The 26,041-nt window shown below is 38.0% G+C and overlaps 1 protein-coding gene across 3 annotated transcripts in view; it reads left to right on the top strand.

Moving 5' to 3' along the window:
* Positions 1–19,258, top strand: part of NKAIN3 (sodium/potassium transporting ATPase interacting 3) — a 337,279-nt gene extending 318,021 nt beyond the window's left edge. For 2 of the 3 annotated variants that reach the window (XM_068187971.1, XM_068187966.1), the window contains exon 6: positions 18,249–19,258. Coding sequence is in view for 2 of the 3 variants with exons in the window: in XM_068187966.1 (XP_068044067.1) it covers positions 18,249–18,262 (14 nt within the window). In the remaining variant the exon portion in view is untranslated. Of the gene's footprint in view, positions 1–14,675; positions 14,760–18,248 lie in introns of all 3 variants that reach the window. The other variant, XM_068187959.1, reaches the window with a different exon arrangement.
* Positions 19,259–26,041: the final 6,783 nt, after the last annotated feature.

Here is a 26,041-nt window from a genome sequence, read left to right as displayed (position 1 = left end):
TCTAACAAGACTTTATGGTTTAACAACATCATATGGTCCTACAGTCCTACTGGTGTCCTCTTTATTTATCATTAGCCTTAGTGTGTGAATTACCTTAAAATGCATGCTCATTCCTACACTAAACTAACCCAATGAATTCTGAAGCATTTAATAAAGGAAGAAATACTGCAGGGATGTTACACTATTTAAATTACCTCTACATACTATTTCAATTTATTTTTGTTTCTCTTTTATTTTTTTTTTACATTCACTTATCATACATTGCCTGAGAAAGCATTTATTCTAGTTCCTATGGGAACATATGCATAGATATAATGCACACAATCAAGGGTAAAATCTTCGAGGTGATGTAAAATAAAAGCAATTAAACAATATAAATACAAATACTAGGAAAAAAAATCTTGATTCTACATATGCTATTGCCAAAAAATTGCAGCAAAGACATGACCCCCCTTCTTTTTTTTTCTGCTTAAAAAACGTGGATGAATAATCTGTCACAGGAAAGCAAATCTAAAAAAAAAATACATATACTCATGCAACTGTCATGAGTATATGTCAGCTTTTACATTCCCCTAGCAAAATCAACAAAACAGTCTTCATTTCCAGTTGTATTCTCCATTGACTATTGCAGCACACTGTTCCAATAGAGCGTCTTTAAATAATAGATGGTGCAAAATGTACAGAAAGGGAAGTCTTAACTGTGGATTATTTCTTGCAGCAGCAGAAGTTACCTGCTTGAAAGTACCGTATGTACCATATGTTTCATGTGGGATGCAACATGTAAGGTTTGTCCAGATAGGGTGCAGACAAAGCGTGAGGAAATGACATCATCTAAATGAAGTGCAAGCTAATTCCAATTTTTCATTGGTTGAACATAGTTTATTCTCAGGTGTGAATCAAACAACTTGAGGAAATCCCCCTTGAGTTTCTAAACCAATTCAGCAAAATATTTTAGTCTATCTTCAGTAAAGAATTAATTTCTTAATGTTGAGTTGCTGGAATAGGTATGGAGATAATAGTCAAAACACCATTTCCATGCAAGCCAGCAGCTCATTGATTTTTCATTAAGGAAGGGATAAATCACTCAAACACTAAGAGTATCTCCAGCACATTCCCACAATTCCTCCCTTAAGCACAAGTCAGAATTTTTTTCCTGAAATTCAGTAGAAAAGAATCACCTCAATCACTTTAGAAAACATAATATTATTGGATATTCTCCAGAATATTATTAGGTCACAGCAGTCGTGATTAAGTACAGTACAGTTTTGAAATGTTCTTTTGTGGGTGAGGAAATCCCAAGTGCCCAGAGCCAGCTGTATCTGGCACTACAGACAGCTCAGTGGGTGAGGCATATTCTCTCCTCTGCTTCATGCATTGAAATGATACTTGGTAATTTTGATCAAGTTGCAGTTGTCCAATATTTTTTATTTTTTTTTTGTAAAAAGTTGAGGAAGAGTTCAGGAGAGTAAAATTTGATATTTTTTAAAGATCTCTGTTTTACCAATGAATTGTGTGAGCATTCAGCTGCCAACAGGTGCAGAGCTGCAATCACTAGCTTCCATCCACACTTCTGGATTCTGACTGTAGAAATATGCACATATATTATATGTAGTCATTTAAATGAGGCTTCAGGAGCACAGGTAAAGTATTTAGAAATAACTGTAAGGAAAGCAAAATAGATTTCATGTACTATTTTCAGAAAGTACTAACACAGTTTTCTGAAGAGAGGTAAGTGTCAGAATGGTATTATATCATCATGAGACAATTTACCTGTTTTGATAAATATGTACCTGTGTATATATGTGTGTAGGTGAGTATGTATATCCATATGGATGGGTATGTAGTTGAATAAATACATATTTTGGTTCAAACAGAGGTATATACAGACTGCCCTTAACTTTGAATTGATTTCCAGACTGATAGTTAGATAGTTTTTAAGGGCAGTTCACTACTACCTGATCAATTTCTGTTTTACAAATACAATTATTGTTAAGCCTTTCCACCATTGATTCAGAACATTCAGACCAGATATATGGAAGAATTTTTTACAGTGAGGATGTTGAAACACTGGGAAAGATTGTGCAGAGAAGTGCAGAGAAGTGCCAGGTGCCTCATCACTAGAAACAAAACTGAAGGTCAGCAGACTGATCTAGATGAAGATGGTCCTGCCCAGTGCCGAGGGATTGGACTAGTTGGTCTTTAAAGATTTCTTCTAAACCAAATTATGCTATGATTCAGTGATTCTATGAATATTATATGCCATATCACATATAATTATATATATATATACATGTATACACACATACACGCATTTGTGCAACTGTATACAAATTCAACCAAGGCAAACACCAGGTCCTGCACCTGGGGAGGAGAAACCCTCTGCACCAGTGCCCCAGCACAGGCTGGGCACTGACCTGCTGGAAACCAGCTCTGCAGAGAGCGACCTGGGGGTCCTGGTGGACAACATCTGTCCATGAGCCAGCAGTGCCCTGGTGGCCAAAAAGGCCAAAGGTGTCCTGGACTGCATCAGGAAGGATGTTGCCAGCAGGTTGAGGGAGGTGATCAGGCCTTTTCAGTCTGAGAAGAGATGAATGAGAGAACTTATAAATGCAGACAGATATCTTAAGGGTGGGTGTCAAGAGGTTGGGGCCAGACTCTTCTTGGTGGTCCCCAGTGACAGGGCATGGGGTAGTGGCTACAAACTTAAACACAGGCAGCTCCACCTGAGTATGAGGAAAAAAAGTATTTACTTTAAGGGAGGCAGGGCTCTGGAACAGGCTGCCCAGAGAGGCTGTGGAATCTCTTTCTGCAGCTATTCACCAATAGCAACCTGCTGTAGGTGAACCTGCTTTAGCAGGGAGTTTGGACTTCACAATCTTCAGAGGTCACTTCCAACCCCAAGAAGTCTGTGATTTTGTGATAGAAGAGAGTTATCTTTAAGTAGGAATATACTTGTAACCATGCAGTTTTCTTTAAATTGGAGATTCTACCTTCCCTTAAGATTTTTTTGTTTACTACTCTAATAAATAATAATATTATTAAAATGGAATCTGATTTTAGGGGTTATATCATTTCATGAGAGTTCCTCAATAGTTCTTAAATCCATGCATTGCTTCCTTACTCCCAAATACTCAGTATGCCTTTTTTTTTTAACTGGCTCATTTGATTCTAGTTTCTACTAACCTAACTTAATATTGATTTTGTTTTACTCTCCACCTTCCACCTCCTTGGCCTTTCTGTTGAAATTAAATCTGTCTTTAAATGGATGCTATCCCAACCCCCAGTTGCCAGCACCTTAGCCTTTTCACTTAAATTGCATCCATTGTTAAATCAATCTTACTCCAGCATCCAGCGTTGCTCTCGAGCTCTCAACATCACATACAGGCCTAAGTGGTGCCCATTCCTGTCTGTACCTTTCATCCAGCTGCTCCATTAAAATGAAACCTCTTTACAAATCCATTTTCCACTTCCAGTAGCAATCCTCTTACTTCTTAATTTCTGAATGGCAGCAACCTTGTGTCTGTTTTAGTTTGTGGACATTAAGAAGAAACTTTTCAGACTCCCACACATCTGTGTAAATGCCATTTCTCCCAAATCTTAACTGTCATGCAGACAGGTTATCCTAATTTCTGAGTCTCAGCTTAAGTAACATCTATTTTATTGTTGCTGCTGCCTGAGTGGTAATTTCCCAGTCAGCAAATCATGTCTAAGAGCTCTGCCTGGTAATAAAATAAAAACTGCTGCCGTTGGCATGGGAAGCGTAAGCCTGGGGCGAATGAAGTGCCCCCATAATGAAAGGGTGTGCTGAGCCAAGGGGGACACAGGATTAGTCAGGCTCTACACTGGGCTGTAAACTGTCTTCATTATATGCTGATAGGGAATCTGGGATTTCAGAGAGCAGTGAACAGTTAACAGTTGAGACAGCTCTACCCACAGCTTCACTGATATGATGTGTAACTCAGCCTGTTTGACAGACCTGACAGACTTGCAGATTAGCAGACTTTTGAATTAGCAGTTTAAGTGGTCAGAGTTCTCAGTGCCTTTTCCTTTATGCCCATGCCTGGCCTGCAAGAGAGATGGTGACGTTTCATCTCAGAAGAAAGAAAAGTCCTACCTTCTTCTCTACAGATAATAGCCTCAAAAATTAAAACAGATCCAAGCAGAGCTGATCCACCTGACAGATAGACTGCCACTGATTTTTCCTAAAGATAACATTTGTTCACAATTCTAATAGAACTAAGCTTTGAAATACAGCAGTAGAAAAGTTAAAGCTGCTCATTTCTTATTTTAAGGGAGTATCCATGACAAAAATCATACAATATGGGTCCCTTTTTATCTAATGGCTTCCAATGTATGTAATCATATATTATAGCCTTAGAGGATATTCAAACTACCTAGAAAAGTGGGTACTATAAATTAAAAAAGAGATGGCTAACCAGCAGTCAGCGAAGTCAGTGAAGTACATTGAACCAAGCCATGAATTTCAGGTCATAGTCAGGTAAATTTTGAAGAAAATTTTATTTTGTAATGGATACTTTCTCAAAATGTGGCAAAATTGAAAAAAGTTGAATAAGATTTAACTGTCCACCACTTTATACATCTTTGAAAATCTCAGGTCTGAATCTCATAAATCTAAAGGCAAGCAGCATCTTCCACCAAGAAAAAATATGGTTTTGTTTGGAAGAGAAAGGGATAAACAATGATTACTGAAAAGATGAAAGCAAGAGAAAGACCCTTGAAAATAAAGTATCACGAGAATTTCTTAGATGAACCACTGTCACAGAGCAAGAGAAAGGAGAATTTATTAGTTCAGTTAGAGCATGGTGCTAATTAACACCAAGGTTGTAGGTTTGATCCGTGTATAGGCCATTCACTTAAGAGCTGGACCCAATGATTCTTGTGGGTGCCTTCTAACTCAGAATGATCTGTGGTTAAAATACTGAAAATAATTTAGGTAGTGGTTGGTAAACACTTCTCTTTATCTTGTGAAATTCTTACCTCTTCTTTAGTTCTCTTTACTGTGTTTCTGATGTCATCACAACTTCAACCTTTCATAAAGTAACCTTTTTTAATTCCTTCTGTTTTAAATTTTGACTTGTTGTCTCTATGTTGTGCTTTTTAGATTTTCTAGTTGTGCTATTTCAACAGCCTTAATGGTTTCAGTATATAAGATAAGCAAGATTTATAGCAAGAGGTGTTGTCTTAATAAATCAAGAGATATAGCTGTTATGTTTTCCAGCTGGGCCAGTTGGACAAATAAAATATATTGCTTGCTCCTAGAAAAGCTGTTTTTCAAAAAGGCTACATTATATTTATTGCATTTAGTCTGTATTGCTGATGTGCTTTATTAACTTTGTATCATAACAAGTTTTTCTCTTCCCAGTGCTCTGTGATTTGGGTCATAGCTGGACTCACTTCAAACTTCATTTGACATTCTTTTGCCTTGAATCAGTAAATATACAGTAGGTTTTGCTAACAGAAATTTAATCTCAGTTCATCTGTGTTTTTCTCAGTATCACAGACTAGATACAGCAAAATTAAGTGATACTGTGTGACTCTCACCATTTATATGATGGCTCTTATTCCTTGGCATTGATTTCTACTCTTCTCTTTTCCTCCTTAATCACTAAAATCTTCTGTTTTGGATGACTGAAGTTTTAGAGCTACAAGGTTTTCTGAAAAGTGTATTTTTACTTCATCTTTCTTCAGCGAGAGTTTTTTTGTAATGATTGAGGGCAGTATTGCATTATCTTTCTTTTTCATTAGCAGATTGATTCACTGGTGGCTTGAAAGTGAGTGTTAATCCTGTTACAGACTCTACTCCAGACATTCATCTTTCTCCTAATATGAAATGATGCCACTTTCTAACAATGAGAAAACCATTTTCCTAGCCATCATGTCTGCTAACACATGTGATATTTCTTTTTTCACTCAGTCATATATGAGAAGACCACTGGTTATTGTAAGCTCCCATTTTATAATACTCTGCCTTCTCAGCTCTATTTTCAAAGCTGAAAAAGTAGTCATTTTATGTTTTAGGGTGTTAAAGAGCTAATTTGAGTTGGTGATAGAGATGGTAATCTCTATCCAAAAGCAATATTAAGAGATGAGAAAGTTGACTTGAAGGTGAAGATAGAGCAGGAAAACAAAGGACTAAAAATATGAGAAGCAAAAGATTTCCTCATTTGCAGAGAAACACTCACAAAGTACTCATGGATGCACTTAGATGTGATTAAGTAGTAAACTCAGCAGATATATCCACAATGGCTCTAAAATGCTTGATGGTCATGTATTCTGGGGTGAAATGAGGGTACCACAGAAGAACTTAATAGTGCATTTACTGGGGCTGGAAAAAAAAGAGCACACTTTTAAAATGGAAAAACTCAAAGTTACTGCATCATACGGAACAGAAATGAGCATTGTAGCATTTCCTTCATTGTTTTCTATGTCTATGTATTTGGAGGACCATTTGAGTTTCAGCCAAGTCTCTGGCTTCTTGATTTGCAGGTATTCTGCTTGGCCTCCCAAGTTCTTTCCATTGTCTCTTAAGGCCTGCCTGGTTTGCTGCTCCCCACTGCAGTCTCTGCTTGAGGAGCAGGTTGGCAGCTCCTTCCCTTTCTGGCTTGCACCCTGTGCTGTGTCATGAACACAGATGCTCTCCTGAAGGTCCTTGGTTCACTTCACTTTCTATGAGACAAAGATACAAACACATGAAGCAAATATCATGTCATAGAGGATGATAGTAGCAAATTTCAGAAGCAGTCTTTCATCCCTAGGAAGGTGGGAAGCTGGGAAAATCCAGAATCACTCAGTGATAAGAAGAATCCCTCCAGTCCTGTAACCTACTTTTTAAAAATAAAATTAATGTTCTGTTGTGAATGCCTGATGTGAACTTTCTTCAATACAAAGAAACCCTTTCTTCCAAATGTCACGTGTTCTAATATGTCATGTATTTGATCTTGCAAATACTTTTCTCTAGGAATTCTTTCTTTAATTATTCATTAGGATTGAACAGGTTCAGCATTAATTTTAAAAATAGGGAACATTCATTTCTCACACTAAAATATCAGTGTCTTGTAGTTAAGGTTCGAAAAAGCAGCTGTGGTATTCTTGGGTGTATAATAACGAAGCAGGTATAAATATTTAAGTGTTGCCTCAAAAATAAATAAGTGGATCATACTGACAAATAACTGAAGCCAAAAGAAATTCTATGGATACAAATAAAGTCACGCCAGGAACAGAGCCCTGTGGGACTCAACTGATAGGAAAAAAAAACCAAACTAACAACTTGAAAGAACAAAACAGGTAACCTGCAACCTTGCAGTGAACTGTAAGTGGAATAGATCAATTCCAATCGGTCTGAGATCTGCACTGAACATGTTTGAAAGAACACTGTAGTTTAGGGCTTCAAACTCAGCAGTAATAAAAAGGCACACTAATACATAGTGTGTATTCCTGAATCAGAATACCAAAAAAAGATCAAAGCATAACTTCAAAAAGCAGATTCAGAGTTGTGTCTCTTTTGAAGTCAACTTGGACACATTTATTGTGAAGATCACATGTCTGGAGGCGTGCCTGAAACTGTAACAGCCTTCAGTACAATAGTCTTGGGACTATTTGAGTTGCCATTTCAGTGGATAGATTGGATGGATTAGTGGATAGAACTCAATGACTTGTTTCTCTCCCAGTACTGTGTGAATGTAATTGATAAATGTAGATTCTGGGCATTTAATGTCTTTTATGCATGGCTTATTTTTCCTTTGCAGGGTTAATTTCTACATAGGTAGAATAGTAACTTAAAGAGGGAATAACAGAACATTCTGCACCAAAAGGGAATAAATCAAAAAGGGTGCCAGAAAGGGGAAAATAATTAATTAGTGAAGACTAATTTTTACCAATTTTGCATCTCTAATTTTCTCACCGTATTAAAAATTATCTAGGAAGTTTTAATTAGAATTGTTTACAATTTACTTTATTCATATGCAGGAAGAAAGCTACCCTTCACTGTGTTTGAAATCTCAGACTAGAACTAGCAATAGCACCTTTAAATACAAGCCTCAGGAAAAAAAAAACCAGCTTTATCTGTTGGAAGTGTTTTTAAATACAACTTCTATATATTAATATTCTAACTAGCATGTTAGCATTTTCATTAAAATGAGAAACAGAAAAATATAGAGACCGATAAAGAAAGAAAATGTATCATCAGACATACTTAGTTTGAATTGCATTGCTGAAAAATAAGTAACAGCCATCTATGCTGAGATGTACAGGATGGTTGTTGCCCAAGCTGATAAACATTTAGAGTACAGTATAACACTTTAAAGCAGAATGGAAAACTACTCCTCATCAACTTAAACTTTGAATGTGGGTTGGCAGCACCATGTCAGGAAAAATGAATGTTTTCTAAAGCCTAAAGGAAACAATTTATACATACCTGCAGTGTAAAGTATGTATTTTTTTATACTAAAATAGTGATAATGAACTTGTAGTAAATTACTTGATAATAAATATTTTCCTACATGCCTTATGTGTGATAACCATACTTTTCTAAGGACTTTTACCATGTAGTGGCCAGGAGTCCTTAATGACTTGAAAGCAACTGAAAAATACTTATTTTTAAAAATAGGGAACATTCATTACTTTTAGGGGAAAAAAAACAGCAAAACACTATAATCAGACAGCCTGCCACTTAGTTTTAGTAATGGGATGGTATGGCTGTAAATAGCTTTCAAAGGCATGGCACAGAGAAGATTTTTGAAAGATACTTTCAGATTTGTAATGACTGGGGAGGTCTGGGTTAAGAAGGCTTGAGCAATTTTCACTTCCTAACATTTTGGATATTCTTCACACTTCCTTTGTCTTACTGGACAGCTATATTCCTTGGAGAATAAATTATATTGGTATCTTGGATGTCACTTCACTAGATAGAGTTCAGTGGCAAAGATGATAGATAAAATTTCCATGCCAATGCCCTTTCTAAGGCACCTTCTGAGAGGATCCTTCTTTCAGCACAGCCCTGTAGAGAAGTGTGGCACTTCCATGTTGCAAGGTACAGCAGTGCCGCCATGCCCACCCTGAAGCTCTCTGGCTTTGCCTGCCTGCCGAAGGCACGGTCGGCTGCGGGGGACACTCCCCTGTGTCTCGGGGAGAAGTCGGGGAGCAGCTAAGACAGAGCGCTGCGCTGTCCGCCTTGTATGGAGGAGAGGCGGCGTCCGAGGAGGTAATAAGGGAGTTGACTCAAGGCTGGGGAAAAAGTCTCAGGTTTAATCTGATCTCCGAGGAGCTCCGAATGCCATTGTACCCGACAGCCGAAAGTGCCCTCGAGACTTTTGCAACAGCTCAAATACCAGGGCGGTAACCAGGGGGAAGGGACGCCCATTCACCAATGGGGGGATTCGGGGGAGTGGAAGGCAGAAGGACAGACAGATACATAAACCAATGGGGGAAGTTTAAGGGAGGGACCCCTGGCCCTCGTCCACTCACTCAACTCCCAAGGTGGAAGATTCTGGGAGAGTGGGAGGAGGAGCTGAGTGATGGACAGGGTACCAGGGAGGGGACAGGGGAATGACTGAGCATTTTCAGGGAGATTGGCATTGAGGGAAAGGCAGTAAAGCTCGGGGTGGAACCACCAGGAGCAAATGTGGGGGTGAAGGGGCAAACCATTACAGAACTGTTACAGAGATATAAAAACACAATACAACAGAGCAGTTTTTAAAATTATGATCTATCCCACTGGTGAAGACTAAGAAGAAAATCTCATGCAAATATCTTAATAATTACTGTGGAACATTGAAATATTCCCCTTCTAGCTTCCTGTAATAAAAACTTAAGTAAAAGATTGTCTCTTAGTAATTTTCTACCACTTTATCCTGTTTTAACCTGATTACCATCTGCCAGTGCTTCATAGAGACAGAGCAGCAATCAGAGTGCCACAAATGATTACTGATGTCTCTCCTTCTCACTTTCTTAATTGACCTGCGCACATTTTCCCTCCTATAGTCCTCTACATAAGTGAGAAGGCATTCCTGTGATCCTGCAATGGAATGTGTGATGCTTCTGCTACGTGGCTTGAGACTTATGTGCTCAGGCTTAGTATGAAGAGGGGAAAATGGGTAGTATTGGCTCCAGAGAGAGAGCTGGGTCATTCTGGCTTGTGCACTGAAGGGTGTAAGGGCAGCACATGTCTTGAGGAGGGAAGGCAACTGAAAAAGCAGTTTTATCAGGAAAGAACTTGCTTATCTGGAAAGTTTATATAAGCTACAAGTACAAACATTGGAAAGTCCAAAGTTTGGACTTCATGCATGTAGCACTAACTTATCATCAATCCCCACTTTTGCTTCCTGTTCCTAACTGATTTTTGTTTCTTTTTCTTGTGTTACACCCTCCTCAGTTGCATGCCTTTACTCAATGAATGTAATTGCATTGATATATTGCTATTCAATAAAAAAATCTCAGTACAAGGAAAACACTTCAGTGCAAAATAGTATTTGGAGCCCCATAGGTTAAGAAAATCTTCTGTATATAAAAATACAAGTTTAAACACCTGCTAGTCTGCCTCTCTCTTGGAAAGGGGACAGCTGGAGGTGCCAACCATTCGAGCCATCAGCTTTGGGGCTTACTCCCATTTATAAAATGGGGAAGCAAGCACGAATAGAACATAAGGTATTCCAGGCTAAGAGACTGCAGCATTTCCTAAGAACTATGCTATTGCCATATTGCTGCTCGGTTCATACCCTGCACCTCCAGACATGCTTAGAATTTTCCAAGTTTGAAAGAAGAAATTAGTAATATACCAATGAGCTGACAAGCTCTGGCAGCTGTTTGCACAGGGCCTGCCAGCAGGTCAACGGGATATTGCCAGAGAAGATGAATTCCAGATGAGAGGGTGGAAAAGGAGAAAGGATTGGTTTTTTCTGAGCTCTGATTCTTTAACACTTACTTCAAAGGAAAGCAAATTTTAACTTGCATATGGGTGAATGCGCTGAATAAATAGTAGTAAGGCAACCCAAAATGTCATCTGTCTAGAAAAGAATAACCCTCAAAATTACTGATGACAGTGGATACACTTTCTTCAGCCAGCAGCATACTGCACTTTTCTCACTCAGGCAGATTATGACAACCGTTGCTCTGATATGGCCCATGAATGAATGAACATCACTTTAATGGACTGCCTGTGGTGGACAGCCAGCACAGATTTGCACTTCCAAGCACAGCAGGTAGTGAACTCTAAAGGAACATTTCACTCTGGCCATTAAGCATCCAGCATGACCACAAAACTGAGGTGACACAAGGAGAGAGCAATTCCCTGGGAATAGGGATCATGTATTGCAGCCAGCTGCAGATAAAATAACCAGCTTCTGCTGTAACCTGCTATTATCTATGGGATGCTAAAAAATCCTCTCCCTAGGATTTTAAGTTTCTCTCTGTGTGACTGTAGTTAATGACTGGACTACATGGGGTGTTTGTTATTTTGTGACTGAATATCCCTACTGCTGACAAGTTGTGCTTGTTGGTTTGGTTTGGGGTTTTTCTTTAAATTTAAAGCATAGTACTATAGAACTGTATAGAATACGTTTTTTTAATTGAACTTTCTTCCAGGCTTATGCAATTTTATAAAGCTATTTAATGTCCTGTGACTCTATGGCAGAAATTATCCATAATCCATTAACCTGGCAGAAATAAACAAAACCAATTATTTTATATCATCCCTAAACCAATATTTTCATCTTGGAAAACCTACATAAATGTTGCTCTTATTTACAGTTGGCCAATTAAATAGAAGTTTGTATGCATCCAAAAGTTCATTCATTGTAAAGTTTTAAGATATTTGATACCTGCTTACACTGAAATGTACATAATAATGTCTTTGCCTCCAATGAAAATAAAAATTCAATCTTCTATGTTTAATGGCCACATGTGGTCTTAGTGCTGGACAACTGCTAATTATAAGGGACAAAAATACCAGATAAAACCAAAATTAATTTTTAAAACTAGAAGTAACTTATAATTCAAATAACTGGTGACAAATCTTCATATTAAAGAGCTATAAGCCGTAAAATAGAGTGCGTAATGCAAAATGGCACATTTTGCCTTGTGTGATAGAACAGCTTCTTGCCTTGAGAATGAGCTTCACATAAATTTTAAGGTGAACTTCAGCTTTAATACTGCATAAGATATCTTGGATTGCAAAAGAGAAAGCCTTGGCTAAACAGGCTTGAGCAGTTAATCTCAACGTTTGCTGGATGGTGCTATTAAATGTATTCTCCTTGTAAGAACAAAGACATGTCTATATTTTCAATCATTAATACATCTCAACTTCATTTCTTGCTCAAAAAGATTTGTTGGTAGAAAGGCTAGTTACTTAAAATTCTCTCCCTGCTTACAATTGCAGATAATGCAGTTGTGATTGCTGAGAGGAATGATGTGTGGTTCTGAAGTGGTGAATTGCCTCAAAAACATTATTTTAGCTCCTTGTGTTAACATGTGCTCAATTAAAAAAAAAAAAAAAATAAAAGACAAAAACTTCCAGACCATTGGAAAACTCGTTACACTAAAATGCATCACTTAAAAAAAAAACCAAAACAAACAAAAAAAAACACTGTGGACATGATTTCTTCTAAAAAAATTATTTAGTAATTAAGTACTGTATTAGACATCTAACATTTAGCTCTGAGGTTCATAGCAAATGAAGGAGATCAATCTGTTAAAACACGTCTGGAGGAGGTACACCAAGTAGATTAGAGGGATGGAGCACCTCTCCTATAAGGAAAGGCTCATAGGAGAGAATTGGGATTTTTCAGCCTGGAGAAGAGAAGGCGGCAGGATCACCTAATTGTGGCCTTCCAGTACCTGGAGGGAACCTACAAGAAAGATGGAAAGGGACTTTTTATAAGAGCATGTAGTGACAGGATAAGGAGGAATGGCTTCAAACTGAAAGAGTAGGTTTAGATTTGATTTTAGGAAGAAATTCTTTATTGTGAAACTGAGGAGATACTGAAGCAGATTGTCCAGAGAAGTTGGATGCCCCATCCCTGGAAGCGTTCAAGGCCAGGTTGGTTGAGTAGCCTGCTCTAGTGGAAGGTGTCCCTGTCTGTGGCAGAGGCGTTGGAACTAGATGACCTTTAAAGTCTTTTCCAACCCAAACCATTCTGTGATTCTGAGATTTAACAATCAACTTTTACAACAGTTCGTCTAGAACTATTTCCTCTGTAAGGATTTGAACCCACTAGAAGTAAAGTGTTGAAGTAAATTTTGATGCATGTTACGATGTCGAGTGACAACATTCTGAAGGAGAGCTGTGACATGAAAGAAGTACAATAGAAAGAGGAGGTGCAGATAGGCTGGGGCAGGCACTCAGGCTGGGCAAGCTCTTCAGCACATTATGTCCTGCTCAGGCAGTTTTAAGAGAACAGTCTTGGGGAAGAGGTGATGCTGTATACTTGAAGTTCAGTTCAGTGTGATGAAGTTCAGTTTTCAGCCATTTCTGGACTCAGGAGGAGAAGCAAACTGAAATCAGCAGGAGCATTTCCACAGATTTTAGTGGGCATTTCATTAGTCTGTCAGTCTCTAAGCCTCATTTCCTCATCGCCTCACTCTGGATAAGCACTCTATGTTGGTCTACCAAGTGCACACATTGTCTGGGAAAGAGCTGCTTTTTCATTCATTGCTCATTCAGCAATTAGCATAATGAGTATCAAAATTCTGCTTAGGACATTCATCTATGTGCCTATATATAAACAAGTAAAGGAGGTTGCTTTCCGTACGACCAAAGAATTGTACTGTACTGTGGATTTGTCAGCTCTGGACATGACTGCAAAAGGCCCTTTGAAATCAATAGAATACTTTTTTCCACTAACCTGCTTTTAAGATTTCTGGGATAGCAAGAAATTGTGGTCTCTTGGAGCTACTTAAAGTCTTACCAAAATAACAAAATACAAAACTCAAAATAAAATGTCTTTTTGTAAAAATCATTATCACAATAGAAGGAACTAAAAACTTCTCAAGAGCACATTATTTCTGACATAGAAAGTAGAAGGATTCTGAAAAGGTGTCCTGATCCCACAAGTTATCCAGAGAAGATGCTGCTGCATTTTCATATTTAGTGATCACTTGTTTATTCTTAACTCTCATGTCTTTGAGTTTTGTTGATGCTTTTCTACAAGTCCATTGAGACTGAAGAGTTTAGGTGAAATTAGGTTCATAAGCTAAACTGTTTCCATTGCCTAAATTGCTAAACACTTATAAAGGAGTTTAAGGGGAATTATTAAATTATGTATATTTATTTTATATATATATATATATATATATATATATATATATATATATATTGAGATTGCCCTGAAGAGAATCAGCTATTTTACCCCATAGTGGTTTCTCTTTACATGCTCTGCACATCCATGAATGCTCCTTTTGCACACACACTGGCAGGAGTGTGTATGTCTGCTCATCCAACTGCTGCCTGTCTTTCCAAGCACGGGGCTAAATAGACCCCAAGGAAGACAGAGCATGGAACCTTCTGTAAGCAGTTTCCACAGCATCTTTATCTACTTGGTTTATTTCTTGTATGCAAGCCTGTGCATGAACTTTTTTTTTTTAACATAATTTGTCCACATTTCTTTTTGAGTTGACATATTTTCATTTCCATTTGTTCATTTCTGGAACTGTTGTATTTTCAGTTGATTTCATAGGCGGACTTGACACATACTCCTACCGACAGCCCCCCCAGGAGCATGTTGAGTTAAAGCCTGTAAAGCCTGTAGGTAAGGTTCTGGTCCCACGGACCACATTAATCCTTCTAACTGAACTGAACTGAAAGCTAACCTTCTCCAAAGATAATTTGGGCATCAGATTACTGATAATTTAATTACATTTTAATTAGAATGTAATTAAAAATTAATCCACATAACACATTCGAGTAAGGACACTTTGTCATTGATGGCATATCTGCTAAAGCAAGGATTAGGAGATATCACCATGTCTGCCACGTCGTGCCTCATCTTAACGCAAGGAGAGGCTCTCACTGAAGGATGGAATTGCTTCCTTGCTGAATTTTTAGCAAGAAAAGAGCTGGTTTAGAGATTCTGCTGCTGCAGGAACCTGAATGAGATTAACTTATAGAAAAGCAGTAGTTTTTACATTTGTCTAGCTACTGAAAGAAAAAGTTTTGCTGAAAAACTGCTTGTCAGCTTAAAATCTATCTGTAGAGTTTCACTGGAAGTTAATTATCTCTTTGTCATCACTTATTTGCTTGCACCATAAAAATCATTTTCATAGACCCTACTTTGCTTCCTAATTAATAAGGTTGAATGAGTATCTATTCTTTTTATCTGGAAAAAATTAGGATATGGGGTGACATTACTAGTATATGTGTTTTGGCAGAAGCTCATATAACTTCAAGTAGATGGTTTTTCTAAGTATTATTGGTAAACCAGAAGCTGTTAATTTGGAAATTCTTTATGGCTGGAACTTGTTGTGATGTTGCTCTCTGTCTTTAAATTTACCTTTGGGCCTTTCATGTCTCTTAAATGCAGCATGAAATGCACACACAGCTAATTGACTGAAACTGATTTAATGACTCTATTTTACTTATCAGTTAACACAATTAGAATGGGTTGAAGGTTTTTCCTGGTGTATGCATGTGTGCACGTGCTAGGAGTTTTAATTTAAAATGGACAATTGCTAAAAATTGTTTGGAGTTGGAACTTGACACCTGAACTTCGTGACTTTATTAATTTTTGCAGGTTTTTATATGAAGGCCCAAAATTATGGTGTATACTAGAACAGGAGCAAATAACACATTAAGACAAATAAACGAAGTTATGAATCTTCTGACTTTTGACTCAGTACATGCTCTACATTGAAGTCTACATTTCTTTAGTAATATTTCATTAAATGTCTATTTTGCTGGATTTTCTGTGAGAAAGATGACTGCAAAATGGGGTTTGAACCTTCTGAATAAGCTGCTAGACTAAAAAGTTAAATTGATATTCAGGAGCAAGAAGGCCACACCTGCAACATTTGCACCTCTCCATAAAAGATTTTAATCTCTAAACCTGCATTCAGATTGGTTTTAAGCATCAAGAGCATAAATGTTTAGTACTTTCTTAGCAAACTTACTATAATTAAAGAAGAGAATAAAAGAAAGATTCGTTAAATATTTACATTCCTGTAAAATATATGCATTTGTTTTGCTGTAGAAAAGTCGCAGCATCTGATAATTTGTTCTTGATAGGAGATTTTTGAAAAGTAGCTCAAGGGATTTGGGGGTTGTTGGTGATTTTACAGTACTGGAGAATAAGAGTTATCTTCCCATTTCCTATGAATGTGTATCCTTGTACTGCTGGGAGGGCCCTCTCTGGCCTCTTTATTGCTTCAAGTATTATAAAACTGGGACAGAAATTATAATGGGTTTCCTTCTTTATTGATGTTTTGGTTGTATGTACTGAAAGATATAGAGGACCTTTATCTAAGCTGGGAGGGAAATAATGTCAGTGATCAAAGTCTGAATTAAAAGCCAAATTGCTGGAAATAATTTGGTCAGTGGATTGTGCCAGAATTTTGCAGATGCTTATCCCTCTGCAGCACATTAGCCTTTTTGACTTCTTTTGATAAGTTAATTGCTATATGTATCAGTTATATACAGTCTGAAAATTTTTACTATCTGTAAAAAGTGACTTCTGGTGTCTAGGCTGTGCAAAACTCCATTTCTGAGAGTTAGAATTCTCTTAGAACTGAACATGAATAATGCTTGCAAAAATACATTAAAAGCCTTTATAGATGTTATTTTATAGATGAAAGCTTGGATATATTTTGCTTTTTCTCATCCCTTTTATTTCCCTTATTTCACTCAAAAATTAACTAAACATAGCCCACTGAAAATACAAGGCTCTGTGGTCTCATCCAAGCTATGCAGAAGACAGTCTGCATTTATCAAGTGCTCACATTCAGTATAATGTCTGCTTAGTGCTCCTATAATTATTAATGATTAGCAAGACTAAGATTAGTTTTCCTTCTCACCTCTAAGAAATTAAATTTGAACTTGTTCCCGTGGGGAACAATTTTTAATCCAAATACTAATGATCATGGCTTGCCTGTTTGCTCTTTGTTCTGCCTGTAGCTCCATTAGGCTGTGGGACAAGGAGAAGCAGGATCTTTGCCCTCAGCCATGCAGTTTCAATTAAGATGTGTGTAAGGCAGAAGACAACAGGGGGAGTAGGAAAAAAAATCATCGTGTTCTCTCTGGGACTAAAGCATATGGTCTATAAAGAAGACTGTTTTGCCTCTTTGAATCAGTATCAACATCCGGGTCGCTCAGTAATATTTAGAAACGCTTCATGTACTGTTATGTGGAAAAGAGGAGCATTGTGGCTAGCAGGAAAAAATAAGAAGCTACATTTTGGCTTGCATTAGAGGTTATTATTATTAATAATAATTATATTGTAATAGATGTTAATAAGATAATATAATTGTGCTGTAATAAGAACAATGTACAATTATAATTGTAATAGTAGTAATAATAATAAAATAAAATAAAACTACTAGAGCTTTGAGGAACTCTATCTGGACAGACACTGAATCCCTAATTCTAGTTAGGGATGTCCCTAGCCTTTATAAGAACAATACTAATTTGTGCTTGTGGAATTGATCCACTGTATGAGAAATGGTGCCAGTGGAGAGGTCACCACTCCGTGATGTATCTGTATGATCCTGTCCTGTTTGTATCTTCTCCTGATACTTTACCCACCTTTACATTGCTCTGAAAGACTAACACAGATTTTCCAAGATTACACAAGTGAAAATGATGCAGGGAATTGTGTGAGAATACATAGATTCAGCAGATGTGTCACTGTGGTAAGGACTATAAATAGCTAAAAGCTCATGTTTGTGATCAGATCACATCAGAATTTTATAACTGGGTGAAAATATGTCTCATGCTGTTGAAATATATTATGCTAAAATGAATCTATTATTGTATGAGCTTCAGATATGCTTTACCAATTAAGGGACTTCTCCCAAATGTTTTCTGCTTTTGTGGTATGCATAGTACAAAGCTACTGCTTTGTATCCAGCCATTCATTCTTGACCATATAGGTGAGTCTCACAACTGATGAAATTATTGACCTCATGAGATTTATCCACTTGTTCATTAGTTACTAACCTCTCAGCTGGTATGAATTTACAGCTTATAAATTAGAAAATAAACAAAATAGATTTTCATTTGTAAGTAATTCTTATATCCTGCTTTTTAGGTCGAAGTAAGTAATAAACATGGACTCAAGACTTCTGCTGCTGTAGCTGAAGAAACAGATTTTAGAAAAAAAGACCAACCTTGTGGCTCATCGTTCTGGAAGAAACCCACCACATCTGTTCCTCACGGCATGTGGATTGTTCTTCCCACAGGCTCAGTGTCATTATCAGCGTTGTTATTTCATAGATCCTTGTAGATGATCTTGAATTTTTAAATAATTTACTTATATGGACACTTGTAAATTGTAAATTTTTTTCTTTTTTAATTTCAGTATTTTTACAATGTTTAGTGTTGAGGCATGAAAACAAAACAACCTGTGAAAACTAGGAGGAGGGTGCGTTTTTCTCAAAAGTTCAGTATTTTTTGACTGAGAGGATCATACTGTGCCTGGTCAAGATTGTGTCAGTAAACAGTGATTTTGGCTCCAAAATACACAGCAGGAGTCAAACCCTAACAGTGATCAAGAGATCATTTTGATGCTGTCTTTAGAATTCAGTGTCCACTCCTTGCATTGTTTGAACTGCTGAATGCAGTAGGAATTGACGTATGACTCTTCTTACCCAGATGTTCAAGCACTAATGTACTCACCTAATTATTACCATTGATAAATGACTCCTCCTTTCCTGATCTCTTTTGCCCCAAGTCCATCTTGAGTAGCTGTCTGTAGTTTGAAGAGAAGTAGGACAAGTACTCAATGGATGTCCATCTCTAGGAACCCTTACACCCAGGGCTGTTTAGATGTCTATGATTTGCACATTTTTAAACTCCTTTCCTCCCTTCTCCCAGGAAGAAGCCAAGCATGAATGTACAGTAGAAGGCACCAACTGAAGCCTTAGAAGCCTCTGGGGACTAATTTTCTCTTGATTTAAAAGTAAACAAGCAAAACTGAAAAAATGTGTGTAAAAATTTGTAAAGTTATTTGTAAATACTTCTAGACAAAGAACATGTATGTAACTGTGGTATTTTGTTTTCTATTCTGTCACCACTAGCATAAAGTGATACACAAACCTATTTTCTCTGGAGAGCTGGCAGTCTTTTTAACAGAACACTTTGTTTCTTTCATCTTAATTACAATATAAAGTGATGAGTAGATTTGTATGCCCCAGAGAGTCTCATCTCTCTACAGAGCCTATGTGCCTCAACACTGAGCAGAAACATCACGAGGGTTTTTAGTCTGTTTGTGGTTTTGCACTTTTATCACTTAAAGATTTCATTGGTGGGACAGCCAGGAAGGCTGTTCCTTCTGGCACGTGTTTCTCCACCTCTGCACCAGAGACTGAACAGATCCCACAAAGTTCCTCCATAGATACCCTAAGAAATCTTCAGCTGATCTAAAGAACATTCAGTCTTCTATTGTGTATTTTCCAAGTCTGAGCAGGTGAGAGCTAGAAGAGACCTTGTCTTGATTCTTTCCCTCCTAAAATCTGTGTTATTTACCAATATGAATCTCTTGGGGATGCTAATAAATACAGTGGAAGTAGAGCCTAATATTTTCAGGTGACAAGAGTCTTGTGGTACATCTACCTGCTTTCCAGCTGGTTTACTTAAAGACCTCACCAACTTTGGAGAAAACACAACCTGAACTCCAGTTAACTTTCCCTGAAACTGAGTATGATGTAAGTATTAAGACAAAGTCAACAACAAATGGCAACTGAAAAAAGCCCTCTTCTTTAGTGTTTCTGTGGCTGGATATACCTCAAATAAAAGCCTTCAACTGAACCCACTGCTGCCCTCAGGACCAGGTGGGTAGAACAGTAATGAGTGCTACACCCCCATTGATGGCACAGGCTCAACACACAGTACTGGCAGGGGTTTTGCAGTGTGTGTTTGATTTTCTGCCAAGGCACATCTGTTGGACTATGTTCTACAGATTTGTCTGAATGTGTCTAGACCATGTCTTTCTGTAGGTGCTTCAGAACTGTGTACGTATCACAAAAATTCTAAGTTATCTTCCATTTGAAATATCTATCACTTTTAACTGGGGAACACAAGCCAGTATACCCCAAATACACTTAAAATCTCAGAATCATTACCAATACAGTCAGTGTGCCATCTGTCTCACTTAACAAACAGAACAATCCTGATTAAGAAGAATTTGTCTTCATTAGGACCAGCCAAAATGCAGACTGAAATGCCAAAGGAAACTGTCATTCTTTTCTAAACTGAGTCACCCAAAATAGTACCAATCAATCTGTACATGTTGGGGTAAAAAATCCTGAGAATAATAAGTGCATTTGACTGTTAGTTGCTGTGTCCTGTAATATAGTAGGACATATTGGCAAACATTTTTGTAGGAAGCCTTGAGTAGTTCCTTTATTTTTGCAAAACATACTTTCAGCAAGGTGTTAGGTGAGTCCCAGATCAGGCAGCTATGTAAAAAATAAATGTTGACTCTCTAAATAAACTTGGATAGTTTTCTTAAGCTTAACTGAACCATGCAATTTCAGGAAATGACTAGGTTTGTACTGCAAAATGGAATTTGCTGACAATCTTAAAATCTCAGAGATTATCAGTTGTTACAAACTGTTCTCATGGCATTAATAAGTCATACTGTTACACTTTAGGGCAGCTGAAGATCTGTCCTTCAAACTTTTAGACTTTTTTACTTTTTTTTTTCCCAAGTTTTTGTTTAATTCCAGTTTTTTAGAGAATCTGATTTGCCACAGTACTTTAGCTGACAGTAAAAGTGGGGATGAGACTGCAGAAATATGGCACTACATGTTCACTAAGGACTGAGCCAGGAAACTGAACCAGTTTCTTAAAAGAGCGGCTGATGTCTTGAGGATCTGAAAACAAAAACTGTCACAAGAAATTAACAGATTTTTGCCTGGTGCAGTGACAGACATACCATGATTATATATTACAATTTGTGGAATTATTGGTTGGACTCTTTCATATTCATAAGAGATTTTTTACATTTGAAGTTTTTTGAAATTCAATTTTGATCTGAAGGAACTCTCTAAAATGAAAGACTTTACCACTTGGATTGGCCGAAGGATGTTTTTTTAGTGCTAAGATATGATATTATAGATTATTTATATTATTATAAGATATCATATTACCTATTATAGATAATTTTCAATAGAGCTCTATCAGTTAAACCCATGAGAACTGATGCCTGATTTTATCCAATAACTGCTTTCAGTAGTGCAGGTGACATTGTCCAGAGAAGAGCAACAAAGCTGGTGAAGTGTCTGTAGCACAAGTCTTTGAGGAGCATCTGAGAGAGATGGGGTTGTTTAGGTTGAAGAAAAAAAAAAAGGAGTCTCAGGGGTGATCTTATGACTCTACAACTCCCTGAAAGGAGTTTGTAGCCAAATGGGGTTCAGCATTTTCTTCCAGGCAGCTAGTGATAAGATAAGAGGGTATAGTCTTAAACTGCACCTGGGGAGGTTTAGGTTGGACATCAAGAACAATTTCTTTACAGAAAGGGGGATACGACATTGGAATGGGCTGCCCAGGGAGGTGGTGGAATCACCATCCCTGGAAGTGTTTGAGGAAGGGCTGAATGTGATACTCAATGCCCTGATCTAGTTCACATGGTGGTGTTTGGTCACAGGTTGGACTCGATCTCAGAGGTCTGTTCCAACATATACTTGGGTAACTAAAAACCCTGTAGTTCTGCACCAAAAGAATGGTAGATTTTAGCCCAAACAACTTCAAGTGCAGCTACCTGTAAGACTCTTCTCCATGTTTGGATCCTGAGTTTCACCTCTTCATTCAGCTGCCCACAGCTCAGGCGTTGCAACACCATTGTCACCTCCAAACACCTTGTTGGCAGACACAACCTTTTTCTCAATGCTGACTGCAACGTGCTTCTCTGCACCCAGCTGCGTGCCTGTCTTTCATGTGAGGATTAGCAGGTTGAAAAGGCCAACGCAGCAATCTATCAAGGTCCTTTAACAAACTTTGACAGTGGAAAACAAAAACTGACGTCCCAAACTAATTGGCTTGCCTCCTTCCAGTATCAGCCTCATCTGGTTTAATTATAACAAATTAAAACCTGGCAGCTTTTAGACAAAAAATTTCAGGTTGGGAAAATGTTCCTTCCATGTTAAGCTTCAACATCAGCAGGAGGCTTTTCACAAATCAGTTCATCTCTTGCCTGCTATTCTGGGCATTTTGACAGAAACCTTCTTAGTGCCCAACACAGTGATGGGGTTATGTTGTTGCATGCCACAATAGCATTTTTAAAGCAGAGTGGCCAGGTTGCATCCTGAGGTCACGTCAGATGGGTTAGGGTTGCATAAGGTGGAGGGAGCCCTCACCAATGCAGCCCTAAAGAAGTGGTGTCTCTCCTAACTCTGCCCAGGGAGCTGACTGCAACTGTAACTGGGGATCAGCCTGAAAGGTTCATTAGTTTGCAGAGGCTTCTTGAGCAAACTAATACATGTGTTATAGATAGTCAGGGAATTCAGATCTGTGAAAATGGCCCCATAAAGAAGACATTTTATATCAAGACTACTGCTGCAGTGTTTGCCCCTTAGAGCTATGTCTGCATTACATGCTGGCAGTGTGATCCCAGCATGTCAGCTCTGATCACCCAGCATTACCAGCAGCACTCTGCTTCACTGTAGGGGGACACAAGGCTGTTCAGGACCCTAAATAATTATTTATCAGCTAAGGGCACAGATCTAGCCTGTACTGCTTGCTGTTTGACAGCTACATATAAGTTGTGCCGTTTTCCTGAGACTGACAAACCATCTTTATTATTTCTCTGCTGATAAATGACGGTTTCTTGACATAATTTCCAATTTCTTTACAGAAGTCATAGTTTGAATGATTCTCTTTGATTTTAAACAGATTAAACATCTGTATTTAAATCCTGCTTCCACATGAGTACCTGCTCATTAGTTACACAACACAGTCCTGGATGTGACAGCTTTGTGGAATAGCTGCCCTTGCATGGTCTGTTTCCTTTCAAAACCAGCAACAGACTCTGAAGATAGTCTGACTAAGCAGCTGCCATGCATAAATAATCTCAGGAATGCAAGAAACATTTTCCTTGTTTTGCTTATTCCCCTAGGACCCAATATCACTCCTTCAAGCTTTCTGTCCCAGTTTCCTATTTATTTCACACCCAAATCCAACCATGCTTTCAAAACACTCATGTAAGTCAGTGCCAGGCAGACTTGCTGAAGCTTGAATTTTAAGTTGGCTGGATGTGATTCATGAGTAATCTAATTTCTCATTTTCCACAACATTGCATACCTGCCCAATTAAGAAAGCATCATATAAAAGGAGGGGTTACAAGCATCCCTTGGCACATGATGTATTTGGAATGAGAACTGTGCTACACATGAGCAAAGAAATCAGCTTCCTCCTGTGTTGGCCCATACTGTTCATAAAATGTCACTGGTATGTTCTCATACTGCTTTATCTGCATAGCCAGAACCAGGTGGCAAGCAGGTAGAGTCCCAAGTGCTGGGGCAAATGCAAGCCAACAGCTTGTTTAAACCTTAATCTCATATTTATAATCCACACTGCAATTTCTGGGTTTTCTCTTGGCAAGTAAAGCTGCCTAGCTTGTAAACTGCAGCCAGACCTTCAGGTGTGTGATAATGAGTAATCGTCTATGCCACTCTTACACACAGACACACATACATATATTAATAGTCATGGTTTGGTTTCTAAAGACTTTATAATTCAAATAAATCTGTTTTTCCAGAACTTTAGAGGAGGGTATGCCTAGGCTGCTGCAGGAAGTTTTCCTCCAAGCATTTGGAGGTTTGGAGGAACCTCTCCTCTCTCTGGAGGAGACACAAGTTGTGACTGTCACAGCAGGTCTCACCCCTGGGCTCTGCACCCTTCAGCAGCCTCCTGGGGAATAGCCCTGGGAAACCTCATGGGACACCTCTCCTGCTGTGCTCTGGGGCTGCATTTACCAGCCTTTAAGCCTTGCTCTTGGGCTGTGGTGCTCACCTATGCTGCGCTGTGGTTGTGTCTGTGCCTGGCCAGTGACCTCCCCTGACCCCAACAAAATACAAAAAGCTGATCTCAATAAATGAGTCCTGATGTGCTTTTGATGATGAAATATTAAATTCATGCACTCTGATAAAGATCTTATCTAAATTAGGACTTCACCTAAGGTAAGCTGTTTGCTTGGGGAAATACTGAACAGGTATATATCTAACAGATGTATGTGTATCTGATTTAAAAGGCACTTCTATCATCTGCCTAGCTAGTAAGAAATTAGGCTTGTGGCTAGTTTAAGCTCATCAAACCTATTTCATGTAACAGTAATCTGAAAGGAAAAATCAAGCCTGGACAGGCAAGCACTGAAAAAGAGATTTGGGAAAAGAAAGAAATCAGACTTAGAAAAGGCAGCACACTAAAAACAGGACTCTGTATTTGAAAGCAAACAAAACAAAACAAAAAAAAAAAAAAAGGAAAAGAACAGTGATCTTTATTTTTAACATCACCCTCTAGCAGAATGTTCAAAATTATTATTTATTAGAATGAAAAGCACCACAAAATACAAGCACACAAATATGTATCTCTGCCATTGATTTTCAATAGAATAGGATTTCTAAAAGCTCAACTAATTTTACAGCCTGTCTTTCCTCATTAAAACCTAATATGCCCAGAAATATGATGTACAAAGGAATATTAAAAGGAAGGTTTGGCTGCTGTTCTGCTGAGCTCGTTGTGCCACCTCATGGTTACTGGCGGAAATTCCACCACACTCAGTGCTGTTTCAGAAATACAGCAGAGGGGAAAAAAGTAGCACATCTGAGTTATTGGTATATATTGCTGAAATGTCAGAAGTCCCACTGGGATCAATCATTGCAGAGTGCTAAATCAAATCTTTGAATTATATATAAAGACAAAGTGCTGTAAAACACATCTCCTTTTAACAGTTGAATTTGCTGCTTTACTGCAAATATATTGCTAACATAACATATAATTCAATATTGACCTGGCACTAGCCCATAAATGCATCCTCCTGTGGAGTTTCTGTGTTTAGCTTGTTTCAGAAAGTTGCCATTATCTGGAAGAATACACTGTTATCCACTCCAGAAAGTATCTCTTTGCCTCTTTAATAAAAAGACATAATGTTTAGTTACAACTGGATAACTAACATGAAATTAAAGTCTTGGATGTATATAGCATACATTTAATTGCTGGATTTCTATTTTACCATGACCTAAAAGTGCTAAGATAAAAAATATCCAGAACCTCAGAAGAATGTGATTTTCACTAGAGTCAAGAGTTCACATGCAAAGACCAGGTTACATTTTTCCATTAGAATAAATTATACAAAGTAGAAATGAAGCTGAATTGATGTGACCTGGAGTGCACAGTCAGTTAGGTGATGGCCAGACTCTTAGTTACACTAAAGTTACTTTGGAGAAAATGTTTGTAAATTCAATGAGTTAAACTCAGATATCTCAGGCATGAATAGAAATAATCTTACTGAAGCTTGGGCATTTCCTTATTCAAAATATTGAAGTTTAGCAGTCCAGTGGCCTAACATTAGCAAAGGAGCACAAGGAAAGGAGCTGTGTCTCTCTTGCTCTCATATGAGGTTTGTGATAATCAAGCTCTTAATTTGGGCAACTCAGTCCAACCCAAAGTCAGAGGAATGTGAAACAAATGTACTTCCCAATCCTTTGATTTTACTTCCCTGATCTTTCAATGAAGCATACTTGGCTGCAGAAAATTCAGGTTATGGTCAGCTTCTGAGCATCTGAGAAAATGGAGATAAAGTAAAGACATATTTAAAGAAAAATGTATTAATTAGGCACAGACAAATGGCATCATGAGAAGTGGAAATGAGACATGAAAAAGCTA

Source organism: Anomalospiza imberbis, chromosome 1 (genome assembly GCF_031753505.1).
Source record: "Anomalospiza imberbis isolate Cuckoo-Finch-1a 21T00152 chromosome 1, ASM3175350v1, whole genome shotgun sequence".
NCBI classification, from domain to species: Eukaryota; Metazoa; Chordata; class Aves; order Passeriformes; family Viduidae; genus Anomalospiza; species Anomalospiza imberbis.
The sequence above is the reverse complement of the archived record's forward strand: the minus strand, read 5'-3'. Positions and strand labels throughout refer to the sequence as shown.